General features: G+C 47.3%; 8 protein-coding genes across 8 annotated transcripts; 5 read left to right on the plus strand and 3 right to left on the minus strand.

Moving 5' to 3' along the window:
• Positions 1-18: 18 nt before the first annotated feature.
• Positions 19-1,759, plus strand: PAAG_00389 (dityrosine transporter A; the record flags this gene model as incomplete). The annotated part of the gene is made up of 5 exons (XM_015844000.1): positions 19-303; positions 378-708; positions 784-1,122; positions 1,189-1,407; positions 1,467-1,759. The coding sequence occupies 5 exons, from the start codon at positions 19-21 to the stop codon at positions 1,757-1,759; spliced, it is 1,467 nt and encodes a 488-aa protein (XP_015700335.1).
• An 859-nt stretch (positions 1,760-2,618) lies between these two features.
• PAAG_11101 (hypothetical protein) lies at positions 2,619-2,847 on the minus strand (the record flags this gene model as incomplete). Its single annotated transcript, XM_015846807.1, has 2 exons — positions 2,619-2,678; positions 2,743-2,847. The coding sequence occupies 2 exons, from the start codon at positions 2,845-2,847 to the stop codon at positions 2,619-2,621; spliced, it is 165 nt and encodes a 54-aa protein (XP_015703611.1).
• A 128-nt stretch (positions 2,848-2,975) lies between these two features.
• On the plus strand, positions 2,976-4,669 carry PAAG_00390 (NIF domain-containing protein; the record flags this gene model as incomplete). The annotated part of the gene is made up of 2 exons (XM_002797805.2): positions 2,976-4,389; positions 4,527-4,669. The coding sequence occupies 2 exons, from the start codon at positions 2,976-2,978 to the stop codon at positions 4,667-4,669; spliced, it is 1,557 nt and encodes a 518-aa protein (XP_002797851.1).
• Positions 4,670-5,473: 804 nt separating this feature from the next.
• On the minus strand, positions 5,474-10,724 carry PAAG_00391 (hypothetical protein; the record flags this gene model as incomplete). Its single annotated transcript, XM_015844001.1, has 8 exons — positions 5,474-7,280; positions 7,372-8,043; positions 8,115-8,412; positions 8,471-9,610; positions 9,668-9,866; positions 9,962-10,012; positions 10,092-10,459; positions 10,502-10,724. 8 exons carry the CDS (start codon positions 10,722-10,724, stop codon positions 5,474-5,476), a joined length of 4,758 nt encoding a protein of 1,585 aa, XP_015700336.1.
• Positions 10,725-15,731: 5,007 nt separating this feature from the next.
• On the plus strand, positions 15,732-17,226 carry PAAG_00394 (carbamoyl-phosphate synthase arginine-specific small chain; the record flags this gene model as incomplete). The annotated part of the gene is made up of 2 exons (XM_002797809.1): positions 15,732-16,863; positions 16,946-17,226. 2 exons carry the CDS (start codon positions 15,732-15,734, stop codon positions 17,224-17,226), a joined length of 1,413 nt encoding a protein of 470 aa, XP_002797855.1.
• Positions 17,227-17,901: 675 nt separating this feature from the next.
• PAAG_00395 (hypothetical protein) lies at positions 17,902-18,122 on the plus strand (the record flags this gene model as incomplete). Its single annotated transcript, XM_015844002.1, has 2 exons — positions 17,902-17,944; positions 18,061-18,122. 2 exons carry the CDS (start codon positions 17,902-17,904, stop codon positions 18,120-18,122), a joined length of 105 nt encoding a protein of 34 aa, XP_015700337.1.
• A 1,083-nt stretch (positions 18,123-19,205) lies between these two features.
• On the plus strand, positions 19,206-20,999 carry PAAG_00396 (hypothetical protein; the record flags this gene model as incomplete). The annotated part of the gene is made up of 3 exons (XM_002797811.2): positions 19,206-19,362; positions 19,584-19,921; positions 20,001-20,999. The coding sequence occupies 3 exons, from the start codon at positions 19,206-19,208 to the stop codon at positions 20,997-20,999; spliced, it is 1,494 nt and encodes a 497-aa protein (XP_002797857.2).
• A 725-nt stretch (positions 21,000-21,724) lies between these two features.
• Positions 21,725-23,766, minus strand: PAAG_00397 (5-aminolevulinate synthase; the record flags this gene model as incomplete). The annotated part of the gene is made up of 2 exons (XM_002797812.2): positions 21,725-23,334; positions 23,421-23,766. The coding sequence occupies 2 exons, from the start codon at positions 23,764-23,766 to the stop codon at positions 21,725-21,727; spliced, it is 1,956 nt and encodes a 651-aa protein (XP_002797858.1).
• Positions 23,767-23,817: the final 51 nt, after the last annotated feature.

The raw sequence follows: 23,817 nt of genomic DNA on the forward strand, positions 1-23,817 counted from the left end.
AGAGAGCCCTCAGTGGAAATGGCCGGTTCCACCCCAGCAAATGAGAACGAGCAGGGGCCATTTACTGAGACAAAAGAAGAGACGGTAGGGAGTACACCGTCACCAAATCAACCACCTTACTCAGCGTTTTCCCCAGCCAGGAAGAATTTCATCCTTTCGATAGTCGTTGCGAAGGGTTTCATAGCCCCCGTTTCAGCGGGCATCTATATGCCCTTGCTTCCCGTCCTGACAGAAGACCTAAACGTTTCTCTTACACTTGTCAACCTTACGGTGACAGTGTTTATGATTACTTTCGCAGTGGCGGTATATCCTGCTCCCTCTGTCGATAGCGGTTTTCCCTTATGATATATTAGATTTGTCTAATTGTAGTTATGTAGCCCTTACTCTTTGCAAGTATCTCGGACTCAAGAGGCCGGAAGCCTGTGTTTGCTCTCGGTTTGTTAATCGGTACTGCAACAAATATTGCTCTCGCATCAGCACCAGCGAACTATGCATCCTTCATGGTATTGCGTGTGCTCCAGGCATTTGGGGGCTCTGCCATGTACAGCCCCGGGGTGGGAACTGTCGCAGATATCTTTGAACCAAAGCAGCGTGGTCGAGCTATTTCATTTTATAGCCTTGGGCCGCAACTGGGGCCAATTCTCGGTCCACTAATTGGAGGCGTCATTGCGCAGAGATCTACTTGGAGATGGACATTTGCGTTTCTGGGTAAGTGACAGCGCGGATTTGAAATCTTCGATGATGTGTCAAGCTCTAGGAGCACTGACATGCCATTTGTCACAGCTATATTTGGAGGATTTTGTCTCCTGGTGTCTCTATTCCTTCTCCCAGAGACATTGAGGTCTAGGGTTGGAAACGGAGCCATTCACTGTGGGAAGTCGTGGGTCCAATGGCCAACTTTCAGTGCAAAAGTTGACCTTAAGCCTGAGGAAATTATTACCCAGCGACCAAGGGGACGCAACATACTTCTCTTCATGAGGCATCCTATCGTAATGCTTTCCTGTATTAATGTTTCCATCGTTTTCGGGAGCTATTACTGCCTTTCAGTTGCTTTCCCAGCGGCCCTGAAGGAGCGATATGGTTTCAACCCTGCAGAAATCGGTGTCGCGTATCTCGCACCAGGTACGTCGCTTGGCCATAAGTTAACACAGGCTCCATCAATTAATAACGCTGTTCTTTTCTAAATAGGGCTGAGTATGATATGTGGATCAGTCAGTTGTGGTCACTTGAGTGACTGGGCCCACAGGAAACACCTTGAAAAGACAGGGGGAGAAACGCCAGCACCCGAGCGAAGGCTCCGCCTTCAGTTTATAGGAACCGCACTGTTTCCGATCGGAGTTCTAATATATGGATGGTTGGCAAACTTTAACATTGGCGTCTCTGGCGTAATCATTGCAATGGCCATCTGTTTGTCCGCTCCGAATTATCCCTTTTGAATATGAACATGAACAGCTAACATAAATTAGGTGGGTTTGCATTTTCGTGGACGCTTACAACAAACACCACATATGTAACGCTTGTCCAGCCCGGGCAGGCAGCTACGCTGGTGGCATTGAGTTCACTCCTGCGCAACCCAGCAGCTGCGATTGGGGCGGCTGTAACTGACCCAATGATTAGGGCTGAGGGGTTTGGATGGTGCTTCACAGGAATCGCAATTTTTGACCTCTTGAGCACCGGCATTGCACTGCTGAGCCTGGCAAAGGGACCTGCCTGGAGGGAACACTTTGAGCAGAAGTATAAAAGTTCGCTAGTTCGATAGAAACCCCTCTAGAGAAATGAAATTGGGGGAGTTCCCAGTAACTTCAAACGTGCGCCCAGAGGAAGTGGCTAAGTAAAGCAGCGTGTATCTTGCTCTAAGAAAATAGTTAGGGCCTAAACTGGACATTCACTCGAACCTGTCGTATTGCCGGTTGTTAAGGTAAATAGCGCATCTTCTGGCTGTGGTAATTGGAGAACAACAAGTCGAGGTCCCTTTTAGCAGTGTAGTCTGTTGACCACATGATCGCTGATGCACAACTGAGGCGGGCCTGATGATAGCTGCTCCACAGGGAAAAGCGAGTAGCCCGCTAGCAGTAAATGCCCTGCTGGCAGTATAATGGATGTGCTCTCCGGAGTACTGTCCACGCATATATAAATACATGCAGCCACAGAACGGGTTGGTCGTTGAGATTTTGTTGAGAGGCGTGGACCTGCATCCAAGGCACCCCAAATACTGGGCGGGGACCGCCTGCAATGGTCCTGTAGAAGACGAAGACCATTTATTTGTGTTTAACCTTTTTAACTTGAAATCGAGATACGTTGTATGGCGTGAAGAGGCATGTCCCGGTGTCTTGTGTGTAAATTATCTATGATATGATGATGATGATGCTGACCGGGGTTTACGTTTTGGTGTTGTGTGGTTGTTGGCCCAACAAAAGGGCAGGAAGTGTCGAAGTGTCAAAGGGTCGGCTGCGGCTCTGCATCCCCACCATTCACACGGTCAAGTCGCTCATCCACCACCTGCACCAAACGACGCCGATATAGTTAACAACTGCTGTACAACAACTGCAGCAGTTACAGGTACAACGGCAGATAAGACAGATAATACAGAGGACACAGGGTTCGACTTCCTCGTCTCCCTATTCTTCCTCCTCCTCCTCCTCCTCCTCCTCCTCCTCCTCTCTCTTCCTCATCTCCGCCTCGCGAACCATACTTTTTACTCTCTCTTTTTTTCGTATCCGGCCTTCCTGATATTCTACATACCCAGTTGCCACTTCGCGCATTCTGGCTGGGAACCTCACCCATTAGCACCTGGCAGTGGCTGGGGCCATCGTTTGGATCTGGCGCATTGAGGTCAGCCGAAACCATTGGCCTGCTTCATTTTTCAGCCTCTTTCAATATGTCCCTTTTACCATGAGATGCGGTGGCTCGACCTTTATACTAATTCTAGAGCAGACAGCTGCTCTCCGGAAGAGCTGCATGGCCCGCTAAAAACAATGAATTCTCTCAATATTCTTTCGTCCCACGTCATCGGACAGCCAGCTCCATCCAATCCCCGTCCCCGCTCCCGTTCGCAGGGCCCTGTACTCTCCGGAAGCCATCGAAGTGTCCTTCCTTCAGCCAGGTCATATAGTGTGGGAAAGCTGCACGACCCAGAGTTATATAGCAACCAGACCAAAGGAGAATTCATCGACGATGCCCAGGGTAACGAGAAATTCCCAGACCCGCCGGGTGCGGCAGACGAGAAAACTCCACTGTTACAGGAATTACAGAGGGGCGATATCCTTCCATCAAGCAATAAATTACAATTAATTGCTCAACGGCTCTTTGATGCCATCGCCGAAACCTTGAAGATTATACTGTCAGCTCTCGCAACCCCAGGCATTTACGTTGCTCGCGCTTTCAAAGAGGATGGCGGAAGTTATTCGCTTTTAGCGCCGGCGAGGCGACTAGGACGGCATACTACAAGTCAAAACAAAGACACAACAGCGTCTCAAGCTATGGGTGTTGCAGCGTCAGGACGGCTGAGCTATCCCAATACAGAGAAACCTTTGAATGGGCGCGGGAGCAGTGTGAGACGGCTAAGGAGCTCCACAACCCGGGAGTCAATATCCTCAAATACTTCCGAGTCAGAACCTGACCGGCGAGCAACGAGAAACCCCAATGATGGGGACCGTGCTTCCAAGTCGAAGTCAATCCGCGGTTCATCCGTTGATGAAGGGATCCCCAGGCGATCCATACGCATAAAGTTGAACAACGAAGGGAATCTGAAGCGGAAACAACAGAAAGAACGAAATACAGGACCAGCGCAAGACACTGAGAGTCTTGCTGCTGAAAGTTTGAAATCGCCCATGTCCGCGTCTTCCCATAAGTTCACGAAATACCCACACGCCCCTTCTCCTCCACGGCCGCTCATCCCTCCCCGTCAACCCTCATATACCTCCCCTTCGAATCCTAGATATGGGCCGCAAGCTCAAAAAACCCTCGTCCTAGACCTTGACGAAACTCTTATTCATTCATTGGCAAAAGGCGGCCGCATGTCCAGCGGCCATATGGTGGAAGTCAAGTTGTCAACGCCTGTGACAACTTCAACCCCCGGAGGACCTACGACGATAGGGCCTCAACACCCCATCCTTTACTACGTCCATAAGCGCCCTCACTGTGACGATTTTCTCCGCAAAGTATGCAAATGGTATAAACTTGTTGTATTTACCGCCAGCGTCCAAGAATATGCCGATCCCGTCATCGACTGGCTCGAGCAAGAACGCAAGTTCTTTCACCGTAGGTATTACCGACAGCATTGTACGTTTCGGAACGGCGCCTACATTAAAGACCTCAGCTCCGTTGAGCCTGATTTGAGCAAGGTGATGATCTTGGATAATAGTCCTATGAGCTATATTTTTCACGAAGGTATGTAGGAAATAGAAGCAATGCTCGCTGCTCAAAATGTGCATCAATGAGCGAAGAGAACCACACAGAACGACTTTCCCGCATGTTCTGCTGCATACTGTGATGCGTTTTACTAAAAATACGTTCTCTGTGTGCAGATAATGCTATTCCAATTGAAGGTTGGATCAACGACCCTACAGACAACGACCTCTTGCATCTCATCCCAATTTTGGAAGCGATGCAATATGTAACCGATGTTCGGGCCCTCCTTGCTCTACGACGCGGAGAGGCAGAGACATAGATGATATCTGGTTAGAAAGTGTATATACTGGCCAATACCTTTGAAATTTTGCTCTTTGTTTTATTGTTATTCCCCCTCTACTTTTGATGTTTCTTTCTTTGTGCTGCCCCGCGTTTCCATCTTCTATTTTTTACCGTCCAACAGTTCCATTAGCATGGTGTTTTGTCACTTTGCATTTTTTTTTTTTTTTTCCAAATTTTTCTTAATACACTTCACTATCCCACCCTTTTAATTTCGATTTTATTTCATTGAATTTACAATTGGGTCGTATGTTCCTAACTCTTGTCTGCTGTATTTTTGTTGTTACTACTCTATCATATTGAAGAAAGAGGGCGGAGGGAAATGGAGGTATTTCATATTATACAACCACGGTTTTGTTGGCTGTTAATCATCTTTCATATCTTTCATCCAACCCACCGAGTCCACCACCAACTCTTTTCCCACCAAATACAAAACATAGCTTGTATATGTGTTTTAGCCTGGCCTTTGTCCATGAATAGCTTCCCTGAATAGTTAGCTATGAGTATGCATACTACCTAAGGGCTTCTTTTGTGTCTGATCAGATGTTTTCAAGATTGTGTTGACACATTCCTTGTGCAGGGCTCAACCTCAGATCCTAGGTACTAGTACTGCCCAGTGTTATTAACAGGATTACAATCAAATCCATCAACTTGTTTTTCTATTTCGCCAGTACAAATGGTATCTATTTACTTCAAAGGGTGATAATTCATCAGTTCATATCACAACCAACGGGAGATATCTAGATAATTAACAGGTTGTACTGTAACAGTTACAATCAAGCAATCATAAAATATCCTCTTGAGCCTCCTCTCTCATCCAAAACTCCTCCCACGCCTTCTTCCACTTCGACACCCGAAGATCCTCCAGCCAGTCCATAAACTTAATCTTCTCCTCTCCAATCGTCATATGCCCATCCTTGATCCCCTTCCACCCATCTACAGGACCCTTAAGATACCAATGATTCTCCCCGCAATACAAACGCCAATGCGTATTATCACTTGAATCCTTATTATACGCCTGGCGTTTCTCATAACACGCATTGCACAAATCGCAGTTCGTACATATCATGCAGAGGTAGACGGGTCCAGCCTCCCACGACTCGATCTCATCATCCACACATTCCCCCTGGCAAACATAGGCAGTATCGGGCGCGAAGTCTTCATTCACATTAGACTTTTTCTTACCAGATGACGAGCTGGGGTTGGAGCCTGAGCTGCCAGAGTCGCATCCAGTATCTGAAGCATCGTCGCCCTCCTCCTCTTCGACATTTTCGCCGTCAGTGCTCCATACCGACTCCTCATCTGACCAGCCATGTTCGACCTTTGGGTCGATGATATAGAACTGGGCGGAGAAAGCTATCTGCGCCTCCTTTTCTAACCCACCAACAGTAGCAAGGACCTTAGCGAGAAGGCAGAGACTGTTCTGGTCATTCCAACCCTTGTCATCCGTCAATGAGGAAATGCATGTTTGGAATGTTTTCTCTAATACATCCTGGAACTCATGGGCGGGGCCCATCTTGCGAAGCATATTTGCATGGACGATGGAGCTGCCTGTTTCATAGACGTCTCCATCATCCACAGCAGCCCTGCGCCGGCGTGTTTGTAGTCTTTTCAGCTCTTCCATGGACACTATCTTTTTCTCGAGCGTTTCTGCTCGACGGAATTCCTCATATATGATGTCGCAAAGGTTCAGCTGTGTTTCGGAGAGGATAACCAGATCTTCTTCACCAGTAGCCGGACTGATGAATGAGTCTCCATCGACGATTGAGTAGAACCAAGGCTTCACCTTTGCGAAATCGCCCTTTACGGTCTGGTAATATGAACCGAGTTCCCAACGGATGGCAGCGGATGATTTCGAACGATCGAGGTACGCTATTATATCTTCGTAGGTCTTCACCAAGAAGTCTTCTTTCCCGGTTACGGTTGCAGCATTGCGGAAGATGTCATGTCTATCATCCTCGTCGTTGGCAGTCAGCCAAGCCATCCTTTCCCAGGATGTCCAGTGCTCGACATTTTCCATTAGTTCAGTAAATCTTCCTTGTTCCCCGAGAATAGATGTTATTTCGTTCAGGGAATCTCCACCCAGAATCTCAGATGGACAAATGGTTCTTGCTTCCCCAAACGATTTCACAGCCGCATCCATCTCCTTTATTACACGCTCGCAGTCCCCTCGGATTAGCAGAGCTTCTCGAATTAGTAGGAGGACTTCCTTAGATGCTGGGGTGTTGTCGATTGGGGGTCGTTTGGAAAGAGCCTCGCAGATCTCTTTGTATGCCATGGCATTGTATTCACTAGAATCTTCCTCAGACTCTCCAGAATCAGATCCATTCTCAACTTCGTCACCGTACAATTTGCAATATATCTGTGCTAGAACCACCGATGTACGGAAGCGACCTGTATCAGTGGATGATATTGCTAAAGCAGTCTTGCAAGCGACAATCGCCTCATCGTAGTGCTCCTTATTTTTCAAAACGAGTGCTACGGCTCGATATGCCGTTTCGTCCTTTGGAATGTCTGAAAAGACGTCCGCAAAACTCTTGATATTTTTAGCTTTTGTGATGTCTTGCAGGAATAATTGGGAGGAGGTCCGTCTGGGGGTAAGCAAGTATTAGCGATTGATAACACATCATTGAGCCAAAAATTTCAGTGCTACTTGCCATTAAAAGCGCATCAGCGGCAAACCCAAAGCAGTCATGTTCTTCATGTATCTGCTGGAACCAATTCAAGACATGTCCTCGCGCTAACGGAACCATAATCTTCAATGGAGAGCTAACAGCGCTCTCAACCCACGATCTTGCTCCATCGTTAAGCTTCTCCACTTTCAGTTCTGATGCTCTCTCGACCCATATCGCAACTAGTTTCAAAAAATCGTTCTGACGTTTTACTGTTTTACCAAAGACATCACGGTACACCGGTGCCGATTCAAGTTCTTTTGCTGCGTTATTGTGGTTGCTCAGAATGAGAACCAGAGGTTCGATGACTCTCACAACATCTTTTTCCGTCGCGGAAAGAGGATCAAGATCCAAGAAGTGGCGAGCCCAAAAATTAATCGCGTAATTTTTCACTTGATCTCCTGCCTTCGCACCCTTAGACTTATACATTCGGCATATCACATTGACCGACATTTCAAATATGATGAGATGAGCGGAGGAAACGTCTGTTCGCAATTCGTCTTCATTTGCGTCAGCGGAGCGGAAGTAGTCCCGTAGTGACCTATCCAAAAACTGAAGTGATGCTGCGTTGTCGTCTGCTATCATTTTCGAAGCCACCGACGTATCATCAAGAGGATCTCCCTCGCCATCACTTTCGTCGTCTTGGTTCTCTTCGTCAAAAGTTCGTACAATTCTCAGAATTCTGGGAAGTTTAAGTTCAGCTGTTAACCTACTCATCAAATGGAGGAAGAGTGTGTGGTTAATATATCATACCTAGAAGATTTCCCCTCAACCTCCTCTATGATGTTATATGACCGGTCCTGACCTAGAAGCGTGGTCAAATCATCTACCTCTCCAACAGTTAAAAGTCGTTTTGAGAAGGCCAACCATGCTAGGAGATTCTTAAAAATTTTCATGTGTTCAGAAGTTCTGCGCTGCTTAAGTTCAGCTAACATATTATTATAGAGAGACTGGAGATTCTCCGGGAGATTCGTCTCTAGATTCTTCAACACCGCCCCCTCTCTGCCGATGGAATTATATCGACGCAGCATATGGTCGACATACAGCATTGCTAGTCTATAATCAGCCGCTGATATGAAGAAATCGGCAAAAACGAAGGAAACACTTACAGTCAGCCTTCTCAAGGACCCTGGAAAGGATTTTCCGTTTAGTCTTCTTGTGGAGTGCATATAAATTTGGGAGACGCTTCAATCGGTTTTTAACCAGAAGTGTCATGTCTGGCAGCAATTTATCCTTGGTAGCAGTAATTTCGAGCGGCTGGAGGAGTTTAGGAGACGACGGTATATCAGTACGGCTTGTGAACAACACGTGCATGTTGAGGCTTTCCTTTCGCACTTGAGCTAACAAGTCCAAGAATTTCGCTCTATCCTCAACAGATATCTCATCCAGACCATCGATGACTAGAAAGAGCCTGTTATTAGACTTGCTTCCGAACTTGGACTGAAAGAACCGCTCCCATAGGTCAGTCGACCAATTATCGATATCAACATCTCCGTCCGACTTCCCGATTTCTAACGACACCTGTTCACAGTAGGAGCTGTTCCGCTTTGCAATTTGGATAATAATACTTGACATCGCATTTGACACAGATCTGAGTTCCGCTTGGTCACTCTGAAAATAAAATGCTGCAACTGAGGTCTTCGGTTCTGACGCAACAGATTCCGTTAGCTCTCTAGCCAGCGAAAATGCGACGCATGTTTTCCCAAAACCAGCGTCACCGGAAATCCACAGATATGGGTTATTGCCTCCTTCTCGCCACGTTTGATATGCTTTCTCTTCTAAAACCCATTTAGCTGACCCTTTTACAAAAGAGTACTCAATATCTCGAGTCTGCCAGGCGGGATCAATACTGGTCTCAAAACAAAGCTTCACAGAATTAAAGGCAACGTGCTTGCGTGTCCTCGCATCTACTACCTTTCCGGGGTCATATAACTGTAGTTTTTTGGCGTCCTTCCGCTGACTTTTCAACAATTTTTCAAAATTCGCTGACATTTCGTGGAACTGATCCCGCTGTGAGAGTATCGATAATTCTATCCTTTCGGTTCTAGTATCGATTCTCTGGTTGCTAATGTCAATTCTTTCGGTTGTGGCAACGATGCCCTTCGTGTCCTGTTTCAGATCTTCGGTGGTCGCGAGAATGACTGTGACTGAGGCAGATTCGAGCTCCGTAAGCGACTTCTCCATGGCGGCGTGGGCGCTTTGCAAATTCCCATCCCCTCCGCCATCCCTTAAAACTCGGACCCATTTCTCTTCAGAGTGTAAGCGTCACCAATAACCACGAATGCAAGAGACCGAACGTTACCTACTAAATCTTCCTTTCTTTATATAGGTGGTTGCAATACCACATACACTCAACATCGCGGAGAAAACCCGTACAACATGAGACGTATATGCAGGAATCGATGGCAATTTTCCCTGAATAATTGACAGTCGTTCGAGACAATTTTTCATTGTGTCGAAAAAGTCGACTATCTTATCATAGTCCGAAGAAATATGCTTGGTCATCTACAAGCGCTTGAGGATGAGAAACATAAAACCCAAAGAGGTATAAATAACAATGTTATAATTCTGTCCGGAATGAATTTAGAAACTACACATACCTGGAGAAAGTAGAAAAATGCAGATGATATCGCGGTAGTTGGCGGGTACGCCTGCAAAATTGAAGACGAAACATTAGAAAGATTGTCCGGAGAAGACGTAACTACAGAAAAATTAAATATATGAATTCACCAAAGCAGCTCCATCTACGACAAACCTGAGAGATTCCAGGAAACTAGCATTCCTCGCCACAGACGAGCGAAGCCTGTCACCCAATTCACCGTTGTGTCGAAAAGTGCTGAACATGCTTTGCTGAAGTTCGGCGTCTGCCAGGATGTCCTCGACACAGCCAAAACTGGGTAATTGCTTGAGATTTTTGCCTGTGCTCTCCTGGTATTTATCTAGAGCTTGCTGCCATAGCAGTGAAATATCTGAGGGAGTACCATCCTCTACCAAAGGCTTCTCTGCTGCTGTCGTTGTCGTCGTCGTCGTCGTTTCTGCTATTGTGGATTGAGCCATTGTATACCGTGAGAATTTGTAGTTGCTGTTTGTTTGTGTCTCTGATATGGTATGGCAATAAACCTATATAGTTATATTCTCACTATAATTACGAAACCGTAGGAGATCCAACTGAGCCATTATTGAAGAGACGACGTTCATGAGCGCTTCGAGTCTCCTGAATATGTTAAGTGCCAAGGGATTCTGGCCTATATGGCCTGCCGCCAGAACCTCCACTGAACACGACTTGCAGCCTTTGGGCATGATATGCTCCCTGTGGAGTACTTCCTCCGAAGACCCGTGAGGCGGGGAATACGATGACTGCATCTTCAGTATTGGTTGGAGGTTTCAGTAGCAGCATTTAGCGGCGGGCGGTCGTCGCACAAACTCGAAACAAATGGGATTCTCGATTTTCATGCCATCCACGTTGGGCAAATGGTCTAAAGCCATTTGTGAGACTACTGCGACTCTCTTCCATTCGTGAGTTTGTAATAACAAACAACGGTTTCATGAAGGTTGTATAACTAGGGTTTTGTTATTGTCTGACTAAGCTTGTCATTTCTCCCCCAAACCCTCCAAGGAACCAAAGCTCACCTCCAGTTTTCGAATCCCATAGTTTCAGGGCGGCTGGCTATGTTGATATCCAAACAGACCTATCCTATATTGGTCGAAAGGTTCGTCAGGAAGGTAACTAGCTTTCCTTCAGCAGAGAATCCCAGGCAGGCCATATGGTTCCTGCGTACCAGCCCGAGACAGCCTATGAAGTATTTCACCGCACAATGTTCGGCATGGATAACTGTTGCGACCAGCAAGACCAACCAACACTGCGACAAATAAAAACTGACAGCTCTAGCAGCGGGCCCTCAACGATCTTCCATATAAGAGCACAAGCCGGCGCCCATGGCAAAGCCCACATGTTATATGCCTGATTTTATCACCTGCACCGATGATCAATTTGAAGGAATTTTCAAATAATTCTGTTCTCATCCGAGGTTATATCCGTGGTTGATGAAAATACGAAGCAGCTGGAGTTGAATTTGCGAGTACTGATCCTCCCACAGCTTTCAACCGCTCACATAGCCCTGTCACAGATCATACCGAGAAAGCATGACGCGGGCTTCCCGATAATACAATGGCAATGAAAGATGGGAGCTGTAGAGTGGCATACGGATTTTAGTTATATTTTTTATTGCTTCTCGTGGATAGGCTTTGTGTGTTCTCAATGGTCGATTTACGCAGCAGGAACATAATCCCCCTCCTCCTTTTCTCCCCCTATCTCTTTGTATGATTCCGGTCTGTCGGTCCTTAATCGCTTACCGCTGGTGCGAAATCGATATAGGTAATATACATGACCATGGCTGTGCCTAGGCCTGTGATTAGTTACACTCTACCCTCTGTAACGGCTAATGAAGGTGTGCGGGACGGCAGGTTTGCTCTGCTGCCGATTTATATACGGAAGAGCGTTCGAGTGCGAAACATGCTCTGTCAAGTCCCTTATGCTGTAGGGATAGCAGCAGTAAAGGGGATACCAGTTGTAGTCTGCGTGCGTTTTCCTTTCAGGTCCAAGATTTCTTTGGTGCTATGAAAACATGCCCGGATAACAGTAAACATTTGTGTTGCTACGCATTTAAATCATACGCCAGTTGTGTGCGCGTCAACCAACTAATAACACACACAACCACACACAAATCAAAAAATCAAGAACAGTGTACACAAAGTATCTTTTTTCTTCTCCATTCCCTTCAGCAAGTAAAGGAGAATAGTGAAAAAGAAAGTATAAATGTGAGGACGGTTATGAGGAACCATATCCAGTTACCTCACATGAAAAAGTCCAAAGATTATATAGAGAATGGAAAGCATCCTTTTTTTGTAGTGCCGAAGCCTACATGGTAAAAACCCCAGAGGGGAAAACCAGAAACGCGAAAGAACTGTTAAATGAATAAATGGAGTGGTTAGCTGCAAACATAAAGCCCTGCTTACTGAGAAAAGGGGCAGACGGGATAAGGGGAAGATAGAATACTTACGGAAAAAGAGGTAAGTACTTGGTGACAAGTGCTTACAAACGATGAGAAAGAAATGGGACCAAGAAGATGGTAGTTGTTGTTAGGTGCCTAACACAACTGAAGCCAGGTTGCTAGATGGCAGTCTGTCCATGGAGGAAAGAAAGACAAAAAGGGGGGAAAGGGGCAGGGGGAGGGGAAAGAAAAGGGAGAATTTATACCTGTTGCCTGAGGCCCCGACGGCGCTAGCTTAAGCGAAGCACCTCCGGGGGCAACTCATTGGCGGATAGGCGATGTGTTACTGGTGTTGAGGGCGACACGGAGGGAGTGATGAGTGAGGCTCCAGATTAGGTCGGGAAGAGCCAGCATGGAATCACCCGCTGAGTGAAATTTTCCCTTAAAAGGAATTCATTTGAGTCCATCCGTAGGTGTCCCTTGTGAGGGGAACAGCATACAAGACAAATATATCTGGCTAAGCGATTTTTTCCGTAGTTATAGCAGGTGTGCCGAAGCAGCACGCATGGCACATGAGCCAAGAAGCTTGCCTTGAAATGAATGCATGGTGATTCCAATGAATAAGTATCGAATATGTCTTTGACCAATATTTTCTTTTAAGAAAACCTCTCAACTCAATGTCGATACAACATTTGCTATTAAAAAGAAGTTAATCAAACCAAAACCTAAGCATGCCCAAATCGGTTGCCCTCTATGAAGAGTTTCGGGATAGCAAAATAGAAACATTCATATTCAAGTCTTCATTTGAGGGATAGCGTTATCCCAAGTTCAGTAAAGCCGCACGAACAAGTAAATATCAGAGAAACTCGATCGTAAAAGCAAGAGAAGAATCTTCAGACCATATGTCTTCGCTTGCCATTGACAAACTCTCTTTAACATCCGCTCCACGTCAAAATTTTTGCGATGGACACAGGAGTATAGGATGTGTGTGTGTGTGTGTGTGAGAGAGAGAGAGAGAGACTATCAATATACTTGATAGTAATGAGTATGTATGACTTGGAAATCTGCCCGAAACCAGTGAAAAACATTGTTCTATGTACGTTTCGCCTCCTCCGTGAATAAACAGGCACATTCGAAGCCTTCATCAGCTACTGAAGGTGGAAGGCGCACAAAATACTCTTGGAGAACTGTGTAGCACAAGGCTCCGCAATATCCTGGATAACTCCAGACAAACTGCCATTGTAGAATTTCTCAAGTGCTTATCCTTTTGACTTGCTGATGTCAATGAAAATCCTTGATAGGTGGTTGAAATAAGCTCATGGCCCAAGCGCTTGGCATGCTCGCTTATATTGACCCGGCGCCAAATTCGTAGTTAGGTCGCTGATTAATTGATCAATATACGCAGAAACCACCCGAATTCTTCGTATCATCTTACGCAGAACAAGATATTCAATTATATTATTATACGTGTTTTCTTTCATACGCAATTCCTTTGTAGTTGCGGAGAATGTGGCTATTCTAGAGCAGTTGGCGGAGTACAAAGCAACAGAATTTCCCTGCTTGAGGATAGCCCTACACTGTGCTGCAAACTTCATCGTCAGTACTTCCTGAAAATTCATTGGATACAAGCATCCGCCTTATCCGGTCAGATTCTCAGGGAAGTTAGATTGTTGAAGTGACGATATAAAATCTTCATTCTAGCCTTTCTCATACTGCGCAGTGGCCTTGAGTAGAGAGAATCGGTTATTGATTTGAATGGACGCTAGGCTAAATATTGTAGCCACATTTGAAGATTCCCTGTTTCCTCCTACCCCAAAAAATGTTGGGTAAAGCAAATAATTTGGGTTGTGCTTCGGGCAGGACTATTTACGCGATTGGAAAGGCAACTACATATCACTGAAATAGTACATTGTCAGTGACTCGCGGCATATTCCCGGTTTTCACGAGTGCACTTCACACGGGCCGGACTTCCTCTCTCTGTAAGGCTTCAATTCCGTGGCCAAGCGGGTATCAAATGGATCGCATCCTAACTTGCTCAAAAAGCCCTATGCTCTTTGGGGAATAACTAGCCTAACGGAAATCCAGCAGAACAAGCATCCAGAATAACTGGTTGCCTAACCCTCCTCAGCTTATCAGTGTGTAGCTACATCAAGGTTCAAAATAAACAGGATACCTATAAAAAATCACCTCAACCGAATAGCCAAGACGGCACTTTTCATCAAGAATCATATTCCCAAGGGCAAGCAAGGGAGACAGATGCCCAACGATTAAGACTTCCAACTCCGACTGCACCCCTTATCCTTTGTTCTAACCTTGTTGAGCCTGGCTATTCCAAGGGCGTCCTCCTTCTACTTTTTATACCGGGGAGTCTTGCATGGCAATAAGCTCCTCTTTGACCCACCATGAAGTATACACCTAAGAATCCGGATGCGCGATGCTGAGCAGTGAGCTGAAGTGCTTCCCTAGCCATAGGAATATCGGTGTTTCCCAGATCCCTTAAGTGCCCTGCCGAAAGTTTTCCATTCGGGAATCAGCCCTAGAAGGACATACTGTGTCTTCCTAGGCTTTCTGAGCGTGGAATTGTTGCCAGCGAGAAATGGTGGCTCTATATGTATATGAAGCCCTCTTCACTCAATAAAAAAGATACGATACTCATATGCAGAGTATTGCCAATGCAGGTGCCTCGAACAGCGTTCAGACGAATGGCAATAAGTTGATATGTTCGGTACCGTAATTACGAGCCGGTACCCATCAACCCGTGTGGATGTATAGTGGCGAGGTGGGAACCGATACGGTGGCGTGACAATACGGGGTCATTGCCCTGCGTGTGATTGGGCCAAAGCTGTTGCCAACGCCCGAGCAAATTTCTCTCCGCCTTTTTTTTTTTTTTTTTCTGTTGCTCTTGGCCCTCACTAGCGTCGCGCACCTCCTCAAGGCCTGCAAAAGCGTGCCACTCGAAACTTCACCGTCTTTTTCCTTTCCAACCATCTCTGCGATTCTTCAACTGCCCAACCACGCCCAGTTCCCATCATCATCATCTAGATATCTGCCTTTCACACTCTTCTGAGAACCTCATACACATAGTCTGTTTAAAGTGCTTGACGGGCACATCAGCCCTTATGCGTGTAATTCCTTCAATCTTTACTTCTCAGGTATGACTCCTGGAACCTGACTCTGTGACGGGGATGTTTTTTTGACTGACTCTCTTCTTTCTTTTATAGGACTACATCTCTGGTATGCTCAATGTGCTTGTATTGTATCTTTGCTACTGCGTAAAGCGGTGCAACCTACTAACAACCCTCATCAGATCATCTCTGGAAGGCTTCGGTTAATTGAGTCACACTTGAGAGCGGACGATTAAAACTCGAGATTCACTATTATGTTTGCGCGACTTTTCAAAGCAGTCCCGGTGGGGACTCATGCTACCGCCGCTCTGAGGGCTCCTCCTGCCTTCAATGCTCGATTCATGGCTACTGTCAGCCGAACCGATCCTCTCCAGACCCCTTCCAAGAAAGTACACCCGTCGGCTCACGACCGGGCGACTTTCACCATCAGAGATGGCCCTGTATTCCACGGGAAGTCCTTTGGCGCCAAGAGGAACATTTCTGGTGAAGCTGTCTTCACCACTTCCCTCGTGGGATACCCTGAGTCCTTGAGTGACCCGTCTTACCGTGGTCAGATTCTGGTCTTCACGCAGCCCTTGATTGGCAACTACGGCGTTCCATCTGCTGAGCGTGATGAGAATGGCCTTCTCAAATACTTCGAGTCACCAAGCCTGCAAGCCGTCGGTGTTGTTGTTGCCGATGTTGCGGAGCGCTACAGCCACTGGACTGCTGTGGAGAGTTTGGGTGAATGGTGCACCAGGGAAGGCGTTCCAGCGATTTCCGGAGTAGATACCCGTGAAATCGTCACCTATCTGCGAGAGCAGGGCTCCTCCCTCGCCAGAATCACAATCGGCGAGGAGTACGATGCTGATCAGGATGAGGCCTTCATTGACCCGGAACAAATTAACTTGGTTCGGAAAGTCAGCACCAAGGCTCCCTTCCATGTCAGCCCTGGTAACAGCACCGCACACGTGGCTGTTATCGATTGCGGCGTGAAGGAGAATATCCTGCGCAGCCTGGTCAACCGGGGCGCCAGCATCACCGTTTTCCCCTTCGACTACCCCATCCACAAGGTCGCCCACCACTTCGACGGAGTTTTCATCTCCAACGGACCCGGTGACCCAACCCACTGCCAGGACACCGTTTACAATCTCCGCAAGCTGATGGAGACATCCCAAGTGCCAATCATGGGTATCTGTCTTGGACACCAGCTCCTTGCCCTCGCTTCCGGTGCTCGTACCATCAAGCTGAAGTACGGCAACCGCGCCCATAACATCCCAGCTCTGGATTTGACTACCGGCCGCTGTCATATTACCAGCCAGAATCATGGATATGCCGTGGACGCTTCAACTCTATCCAGCGACTGGAAGCCATATTTCATCAACCTGAACGACTCGAGCAATGAAGGTTTGTCGATATTTATATCCCTTTAAACCTCTATAATATTATAATATCCATGATCCAAATCGATTACTAACCCATCTTACAGGTCTAATCCACAAGAGCCGACCAATCTTCAGCACCCAATTCCACCCAGAGGCAAAGGGAGGCCCACTGGATTCCTCATATCTCTTCGATATCTATATCGAAAGTGTGCACAAGTACAAGGCCACCCAGGCGGTATTCCAACCGCATCGGGACAGCCGCCCAAGTCCCCTTCTTGCTGATATTTTGGGCAAAGAACGGGTTGGAGTGCAGACTACTATTGGTGTTGAGAATGGCCCAGTCGCAGATGATGCTGTTGCTCCTATTGCTGCCGCTGCTGCTTAATTGATGGCTTTCCTTTCGATTTGATTTCTTTTTTTTTTCTTTTTCTTTTTCTTTTTCTTTTCTTCGGCGAAGATGGTGCTTTTGGCCTGGAGTATTCTTGTCGTTCCCGTTGTCCCTCTCTTTTGTCTTATCCCACAAATACAGACTATCGTTTTGATATATCATCATTCCACATCCTGCATGTCAGTCCTTAAATAGCCAATCGAGTAGTAGTTTCACTATGCCTAAATAAATTTTTTCTATCTCTAAAACTCTCCTTAATCGTCTACTCCTTTCTGTAGATATCACCCATACATTCTACGCACTTTCATCGTTTCACAGTCCCCTCAATTTTGGTCGCTTACGTAACTCCTCTCTTCTCGCTTCGCGGCCGCTAGCGTGCGCTGAGTCAGCCACGCACACTACAAAGCAAACCCCATCCCTCAGAACTCCTCCATCTTCCTGCAACCATCCCCCTCATCGTCAAAGAAGTGTGAGTTAACCCCTCCAGCTCTCCAACTCCCCTCTGCTGCTCTGTTTGCACTGTCCAATATATGTACCCTGGCGTTCAATTGAATATCCCAACAATTTGCAACAGTGCAATTTGTCGACGGCACAAAGAAACACAAAGAACAATATAAATATAATCCAATGGCTAACTAACGTCGTATAAACCAGTCTCAAAACTCTGCGAAGATGAGAGCCAAGTGGAGAAAGAAGCGCGTTCGACGGCTGAAGCGTAAGCGGAGAAAGGTCCGGGCTAGAAGGTTTGTAATAACCCCTGAGCTCAATTCACCAACAACCACAGCAGAAATTCACCATAAGATTACTTATACTAACTGCCCCCATTTACAGCAAGTAAACAACTCGACCACTCCGTCTCAGCTCTCCCCCCTATCGCCAACACCATCACATGATCCCTCACACTGAAAAAAAAAAAAAAAAGGGGACGCAACCCGATTTAACGATAGGGAATAACACCTTTGGATTCTTTTTTTTTTTTTTTTTTGATATTCACGACGAATGAAAATGAATCCGTTCTTCATTGCATCTTGACAGCCTCCAATTTTCCCTTGCCTTGCATGGAAACCACATACCTTATCCGTCGGGGTGTTAGGTATGCTAGTGCTCGGATATCTCTTTGCAGTATCCCGATTGTTCCGAGCTATGTTGCATATCTGCTTTGACGACGAGATGTGAAATAAGGGGGGTTTGAGAAGGATACGGGAAAGGGAATGATGTCCTGGAATTGTTTTCAGGTTGCGGGAAAAGGGTTTGGGATTGGAAGGGCGAAAAGTTGACTCCATTTCTTACTTTTTGGTCATCCTGCCTAAATGGAAGGTCCTATCGTTGGGTGGAGAGCTGGTCAATATCCCTCTCTTTTTTTAACTTTATTTTCTTTTTCTTTCGTTTGTTTTCTTCAGTTAAAGAGCAAATTGAGGGAAAGTGAAATGAATTTAAAAAAAATCACGGAGCGGTTGAGGTTTACTTTTTTAAAATAAATATAATCTTGTTTGTGTTTATTTTTAGTATTCTGCTGAAGGGTTATATGGGCTCCTGATGGCGTGTATTCTGCCTGGTTCGTTTTGTGGCAGACTCTGCTTTTGCTTGTCCAAGGGCTCTGCGGCTTGAATAAGTAAAAGGAAAGGAAACAGGTCTGAAATGAATATTTTCTTAAAGCCAGAGACCACTCCATTTGCTATATTTCATTCGTAGTTCAAAGTAGCATTTAAAATCTTTAAAAGGGATGAGCTTCAGATTTCGCAGTTGCTTTTGTGCTCTGCAAACTCGATTATTTATCCCACTTGCAGAAACGTTGGTCGGATTTTTTTATTTTTGCCCTTCAAACCCTTCGAACATCCCATCCAAAACGTCACATATTTGTTCAATCGTTCCATAACGGTACACTTAATGGTCCCTTGAAATCCCACTTTCCAGAATAATAACAGGGATAAAAATAAAACAAAGTCTTTTATCTGTTCCAGGAACAGACAAACACTATGGGCGGTGGTGACCACTCAGCGGAGAAGAAGATGAAGCGAAAACGAATTTCTGAGAAAATCGATCGGCCCAACAAGAAGGCGGCTTTTGCGCCTGTTGAGGCGACTGTCAAAGTCCAATTCGTGGAGAATACAAATGGGTTGCTTCCTGTTATAGGTATATTTTATTTCTTTGAAGAAACAAATAGCACGGCCCCCATGTGGTGTGGATTTGTTAATTATCACATTTTTCGTTGGATAATAACCGTGTAGAGAGATGTCTTTCTCTATCTATACCTTACCCTTGAATTTCCTGCTGCTGCATATATTTCCATTTTCTAAAAAGAAAGGTGACCATGAGCTAACTTTATAAATAAAAAAAAAATCACACCTTCACAGCATCCACACCAGGCATCAATGTCCCCAGCTCAGTCCCCTTAACCGCATATACAAAGCCGCGCCAAAAAAGGCTACCAAAGCACAACGCCACAAGGAGCGTGGAGATCTTGAATTCTGAACTCCTTCTGCAATCATCCGCACACCCGAAACTTGACTTCGTAGGCAAGGAGGGAGAGAATGAGCTGGATATGCTCTGGAATCATTATGTGGCCATCTATGATCCGGACGCGGGCACATTGCAGCTTGCGGAGGCCAGGAAGATGACGGTGCGTGGATGTGTGAGACGTTTGCCTAGGAAAAATATCAATGGTGGAGAGGAAGATGGGGAGGGTGTTGCGGTATGTCTAGCTATCTCCTTTGGATTCTCCCGGGTTGTTCTACCAGATTTCTAACGCACCGGGTGAATTTTTATTTTAGAAATCCAACTGGGCCCAACGCACCGCTCTCACAGAAGCCTTTGGCACCAAACAATCCCGCAAAGCCATCCAATCACTCGCAGCGAACGCTCTCCTCTCCAGCGCCCCAGCAGGCAGCGATCCCAGCGCCGTAGAATCAGCTCTCCTCTCCTCCATCCCCAAAGAAGCCGTGACCTCCCTGCAAAAGACCACCCAGGCCGAAATCCAAGCTGTAAAACCCCTGCCACAGCCCAACCTGTCCGCCACGCACCCATCAGACGTCTACGCGATCGAAACCCTTGTCCCCAACGGCCTGGCCACGCTGCGCACCATGCACGTCAAGGATTGGCAAGATGCCATTGCAGCCGGGGAGCCGGTGCTTTCATCCTCCCGCTTCGTGGCGCATAGAGTTGAGCACGTAGTCCGCTCGAAGAATAAGACGATGCTCCAGCTACTGCGGTTCATAATGATTCTCATCGAACTGTCTCGCTCGCTGAAACCGAGCCGTGGTGTCGGGGCGGCTACGCCCGGGCCGGCGGGGACGAAGAAACTCCCACCCCGCGAAGACCTGCGGCGCATACTATCCGGCATCCCCGCGTCGAAAGGAGCAGCGGCAGCGCCAACTGACCCCCAAACGCCCCTCCTGCCGGATTCCTTCCTCGACGCACTGCGCCGCAAATTTGTCCCGCAGGGCTCCTTCCTGTCCAAAAGCGACATCACGCTCCTGCACACGACCATCTGTGCTCTGTCGCTGCATATCCCGCCCGAGACGGGGTTTGCGGCCAGCGAGCTGGCGACGGACCCGGCAGATCTGCGTGACGATCTGCGTCTCGAGTATCAGACTATCCAGCAGTACTTTAGGGAGCTGGGGTGCAAGGTGGATAAGCCGCGGGAGAGTGAGTTTGCGAAGTGGGGGGTGAAAAGTAAGGCTGAGGCCGGGGCGAGGAGGATTGCGAAGTTGAGGGTTCCTGTGGAGTTCCCGAAGGTTAGTAGGGGGGCGGGAGTGAGGAGGAGGAAGTAGTTTTTTGGGAATGGTTGGTAGTTGGGTTTTGTGGGGGCGTTTGAACTTGGAGCGAGCGGGCAGGATTTTAAAGAATTTAGAGTGATGTCTTGTTTATTTCCCTTTCTAGAGCCTACTTTAGGATATCCCCAATCTCTCATCAATATCATATAGGTGTAGTTTTCCCTCTCAAGAGACCAAGAAATCTACAGCATCTACCCAAGGGAGTCTACATTCCAAAAATACCCCAGTCTTAAAAGAAACAAACCCAAGTTGGATGGAAAGATAGTTTCATTCAAAGCGCACTTTACGTGTGCCGGATTGCTACAAGTCAAAAAAGAGCTGTTCAAAAAAGGGGGTAGATAAAAAGATCGACAACCACCAAGCGCAAACTGGCGAATTCCAGTTGCCCAAGAAGGCATGTATCCTGAACATATGTTTTAAAAGATGACCTGAAAATTAGTTTTGCACCGTCCAAAATCCGAAAACAAAGGGAGTAAATAAATAACCAAAATCAGATATATATAGAATTATATGTGCAAAAAGAGAGAGAAAAAGATGTTCGTTGGTTTTGAGCGTCCAAACCACAATTAGCCGTGGGCGGAGGGAAAGTTTGCATTTATAAAACGAGTGTGGGCGACAAGCAAAGCGTGATTGTGTGCCAGGACAGCGGAACTGAAAGAACACTACTAGGAAACGGGAGAAATTAAGTGCGGAAGCTATTATGCTTTTTATCCCCACTCCACTTACGCAGCGACACCGACGAGAGTGGAAGCAGGAGCGGCGACTGCATTCGCATTCGCATGAGCCATCAGTTCCTCCTTCTGCAAATCAGCCATCATCCGTTGCCTGTGCAGTGCGTCAGCTCTGAGCTCACGATCCAGTGCCTCTTCCAGATTCTCCCCTTCACGCAGCCCAAGCTGCTCGTTGGTCCAGAGGGGACGATTCTTATCGTCATCGAACCCAACGCCCAAAAAGCCGCCTGCTGCTTTCCAGTCGCTGGTCTTGCGGATTCCAAGCCGTTCCCAGACACCCTGCATTGCATGGACGAGGTGGTCGCGGTATGGCTTGACGTGGCCGGGGGTTGGGGTGACCCGCAATCTCTCCTCGCCTCTCGGAACGGTGGGGTAGTTGATGGCTTGCACGTACACCCCGTAGTCTTTAAGGAGCATGTCGGAAGCCGTTTTGGCAACTTCTGCGTCCCCAACCAGGATCGGTATAATGTGTGATGGGTTGGGGATGACGGGGATATCTTTGGCGGTTAATTCGGCTTTAACGGCTCGGGTGTGAAGCTGTTGAAGTGTGCGGTCTCGGCCATATGAAGCTTGGTATTTGATAGAAGTTGTGGCACCAGCCATGGTGGCGGGGGGAAGGGATGTTGTGAAGATGAAACCCGGGGCGAGAGATCGGATTGTGTCCACAAACGAAGCCGATCCAGCGATATATCCGCCAACACAGCCGTAAGCCTTCCCAAGTGTGCCGGTTATAATGTCAATTCGATCCATAATGGTTCCTTTGGTGCTTTTAGGATTGGCCGTGTCCAACGACGCATAGGTGTCGAAATCGAGGTGCTCAGCAACGCCAGCGCCGTGTGGTCCATACATGCCCACAGCATGGACTTCATCCAAAAAAGTGATGGCACCATATTTATCAGCTAGATCGCAAATTTCCTCAATTGGAGCAATGGAGCCACACATGCTATAGACGGACTCAAACGCTATGATCTTGGGAACAGATAGGGGCAAAGAAGCCAGCTTCTGCTCCAGGTCTCGCAGGTCATTGTGTTTGAAGACCATCTTTTTTGCGCCAGAATGGCGTATTCCCTGAATCATCGACGCATGATTCAAACTATCGGATAATATCACGCAGTCTGGCAGCTTGCTTCCCAAAGTGGCCAAAGTGGCATCGTTGGCAACATAACAGGAGCTGAACACCAAAGCACTCTCCTTTCCATGCAATTTGGCAAGGGTGCTCTCCAACCCAACAGCATGTTGGTTGTGTCCTGAGATGTTTCGGGTGCCTCCTGCACCAGCACCATAATTGTCGAGTGTTTCATGCATCGTTCGAAGCACTTGTGGATTTCGTCCCATGCCAAGGTAATCGTTGGCGCACCACACAGTCACCCGCTCCTCTGGAGCGGACATGTGCGCACGAGGGAATTCACGCGCAAGCCGATTGATGTTGTTGAAATAGCGATAGGACTTGTCCTTATGCTTCTTGTCCAACTCGCTATTGTAAAACCCTTCGTAATCAAATTTCTTTGACGCAGGGGCCTCCGGCTTGGGTCCCGGGTAGACGGCCACACCGTTCACCATAGTTGGTTCAAGTACGCCTGCCTTGGGAAACGTAGGGGGGACTAGAAAAGAACAAGGAATGCCCGATATCAGTAACCCAACATTTCCAGGTGTCTCAAACAACAAAACGCTGAGAGCAAGAACTCACTATTCGCATGGTTACTATGAGCATCGTGATCAACGGCAGCCTCCTTGCTTGCAGTGGTATGGAACCTCTTCTTGCCTGCAGCAGCACACACTCCGTTGACGCTGGTAGTTCCACTGGCCCGGCCAGCCAGGGTGCCGAACGACTTGGAAGCCATCCGGGCGCTCTGCACAGCAAGGGCCTTGCTCATGACGGGACATCTGCGGGCAATGACCTGCAGATTGGAGATGGTGCCTCCTCCAGGGCTGGCATTGGCCCGGCTAGGGGTTGAAAGCGAGCGGAGGGAAGCAGGAGAAGTCCTCTGCAGAAAGGGACAAAGCGCCCGCGACTGGTTGAGCAGAGCTTCCATTGTCCTCTTTTGGTCTCAGTGGTCACGGCAGTGCTGGGAGACGTGTGTGTT

The sequence above is a fragment of the Paracoccidioides lutzii genome (genome assembly GCF_000150705.2).
Source record: "Paracoccidioides lutzii Pb01 unplaced genomic scaffold supercont2.1, whole genome shotgun sequence".
Taxonomy (NCBI): Eukaryota; Fungi; Ascomycota; class Eurotiomycetes; order Onygenales; family Ajellomycetaceae; genus Paracoccidioides; species Paracoccidioides lutzii.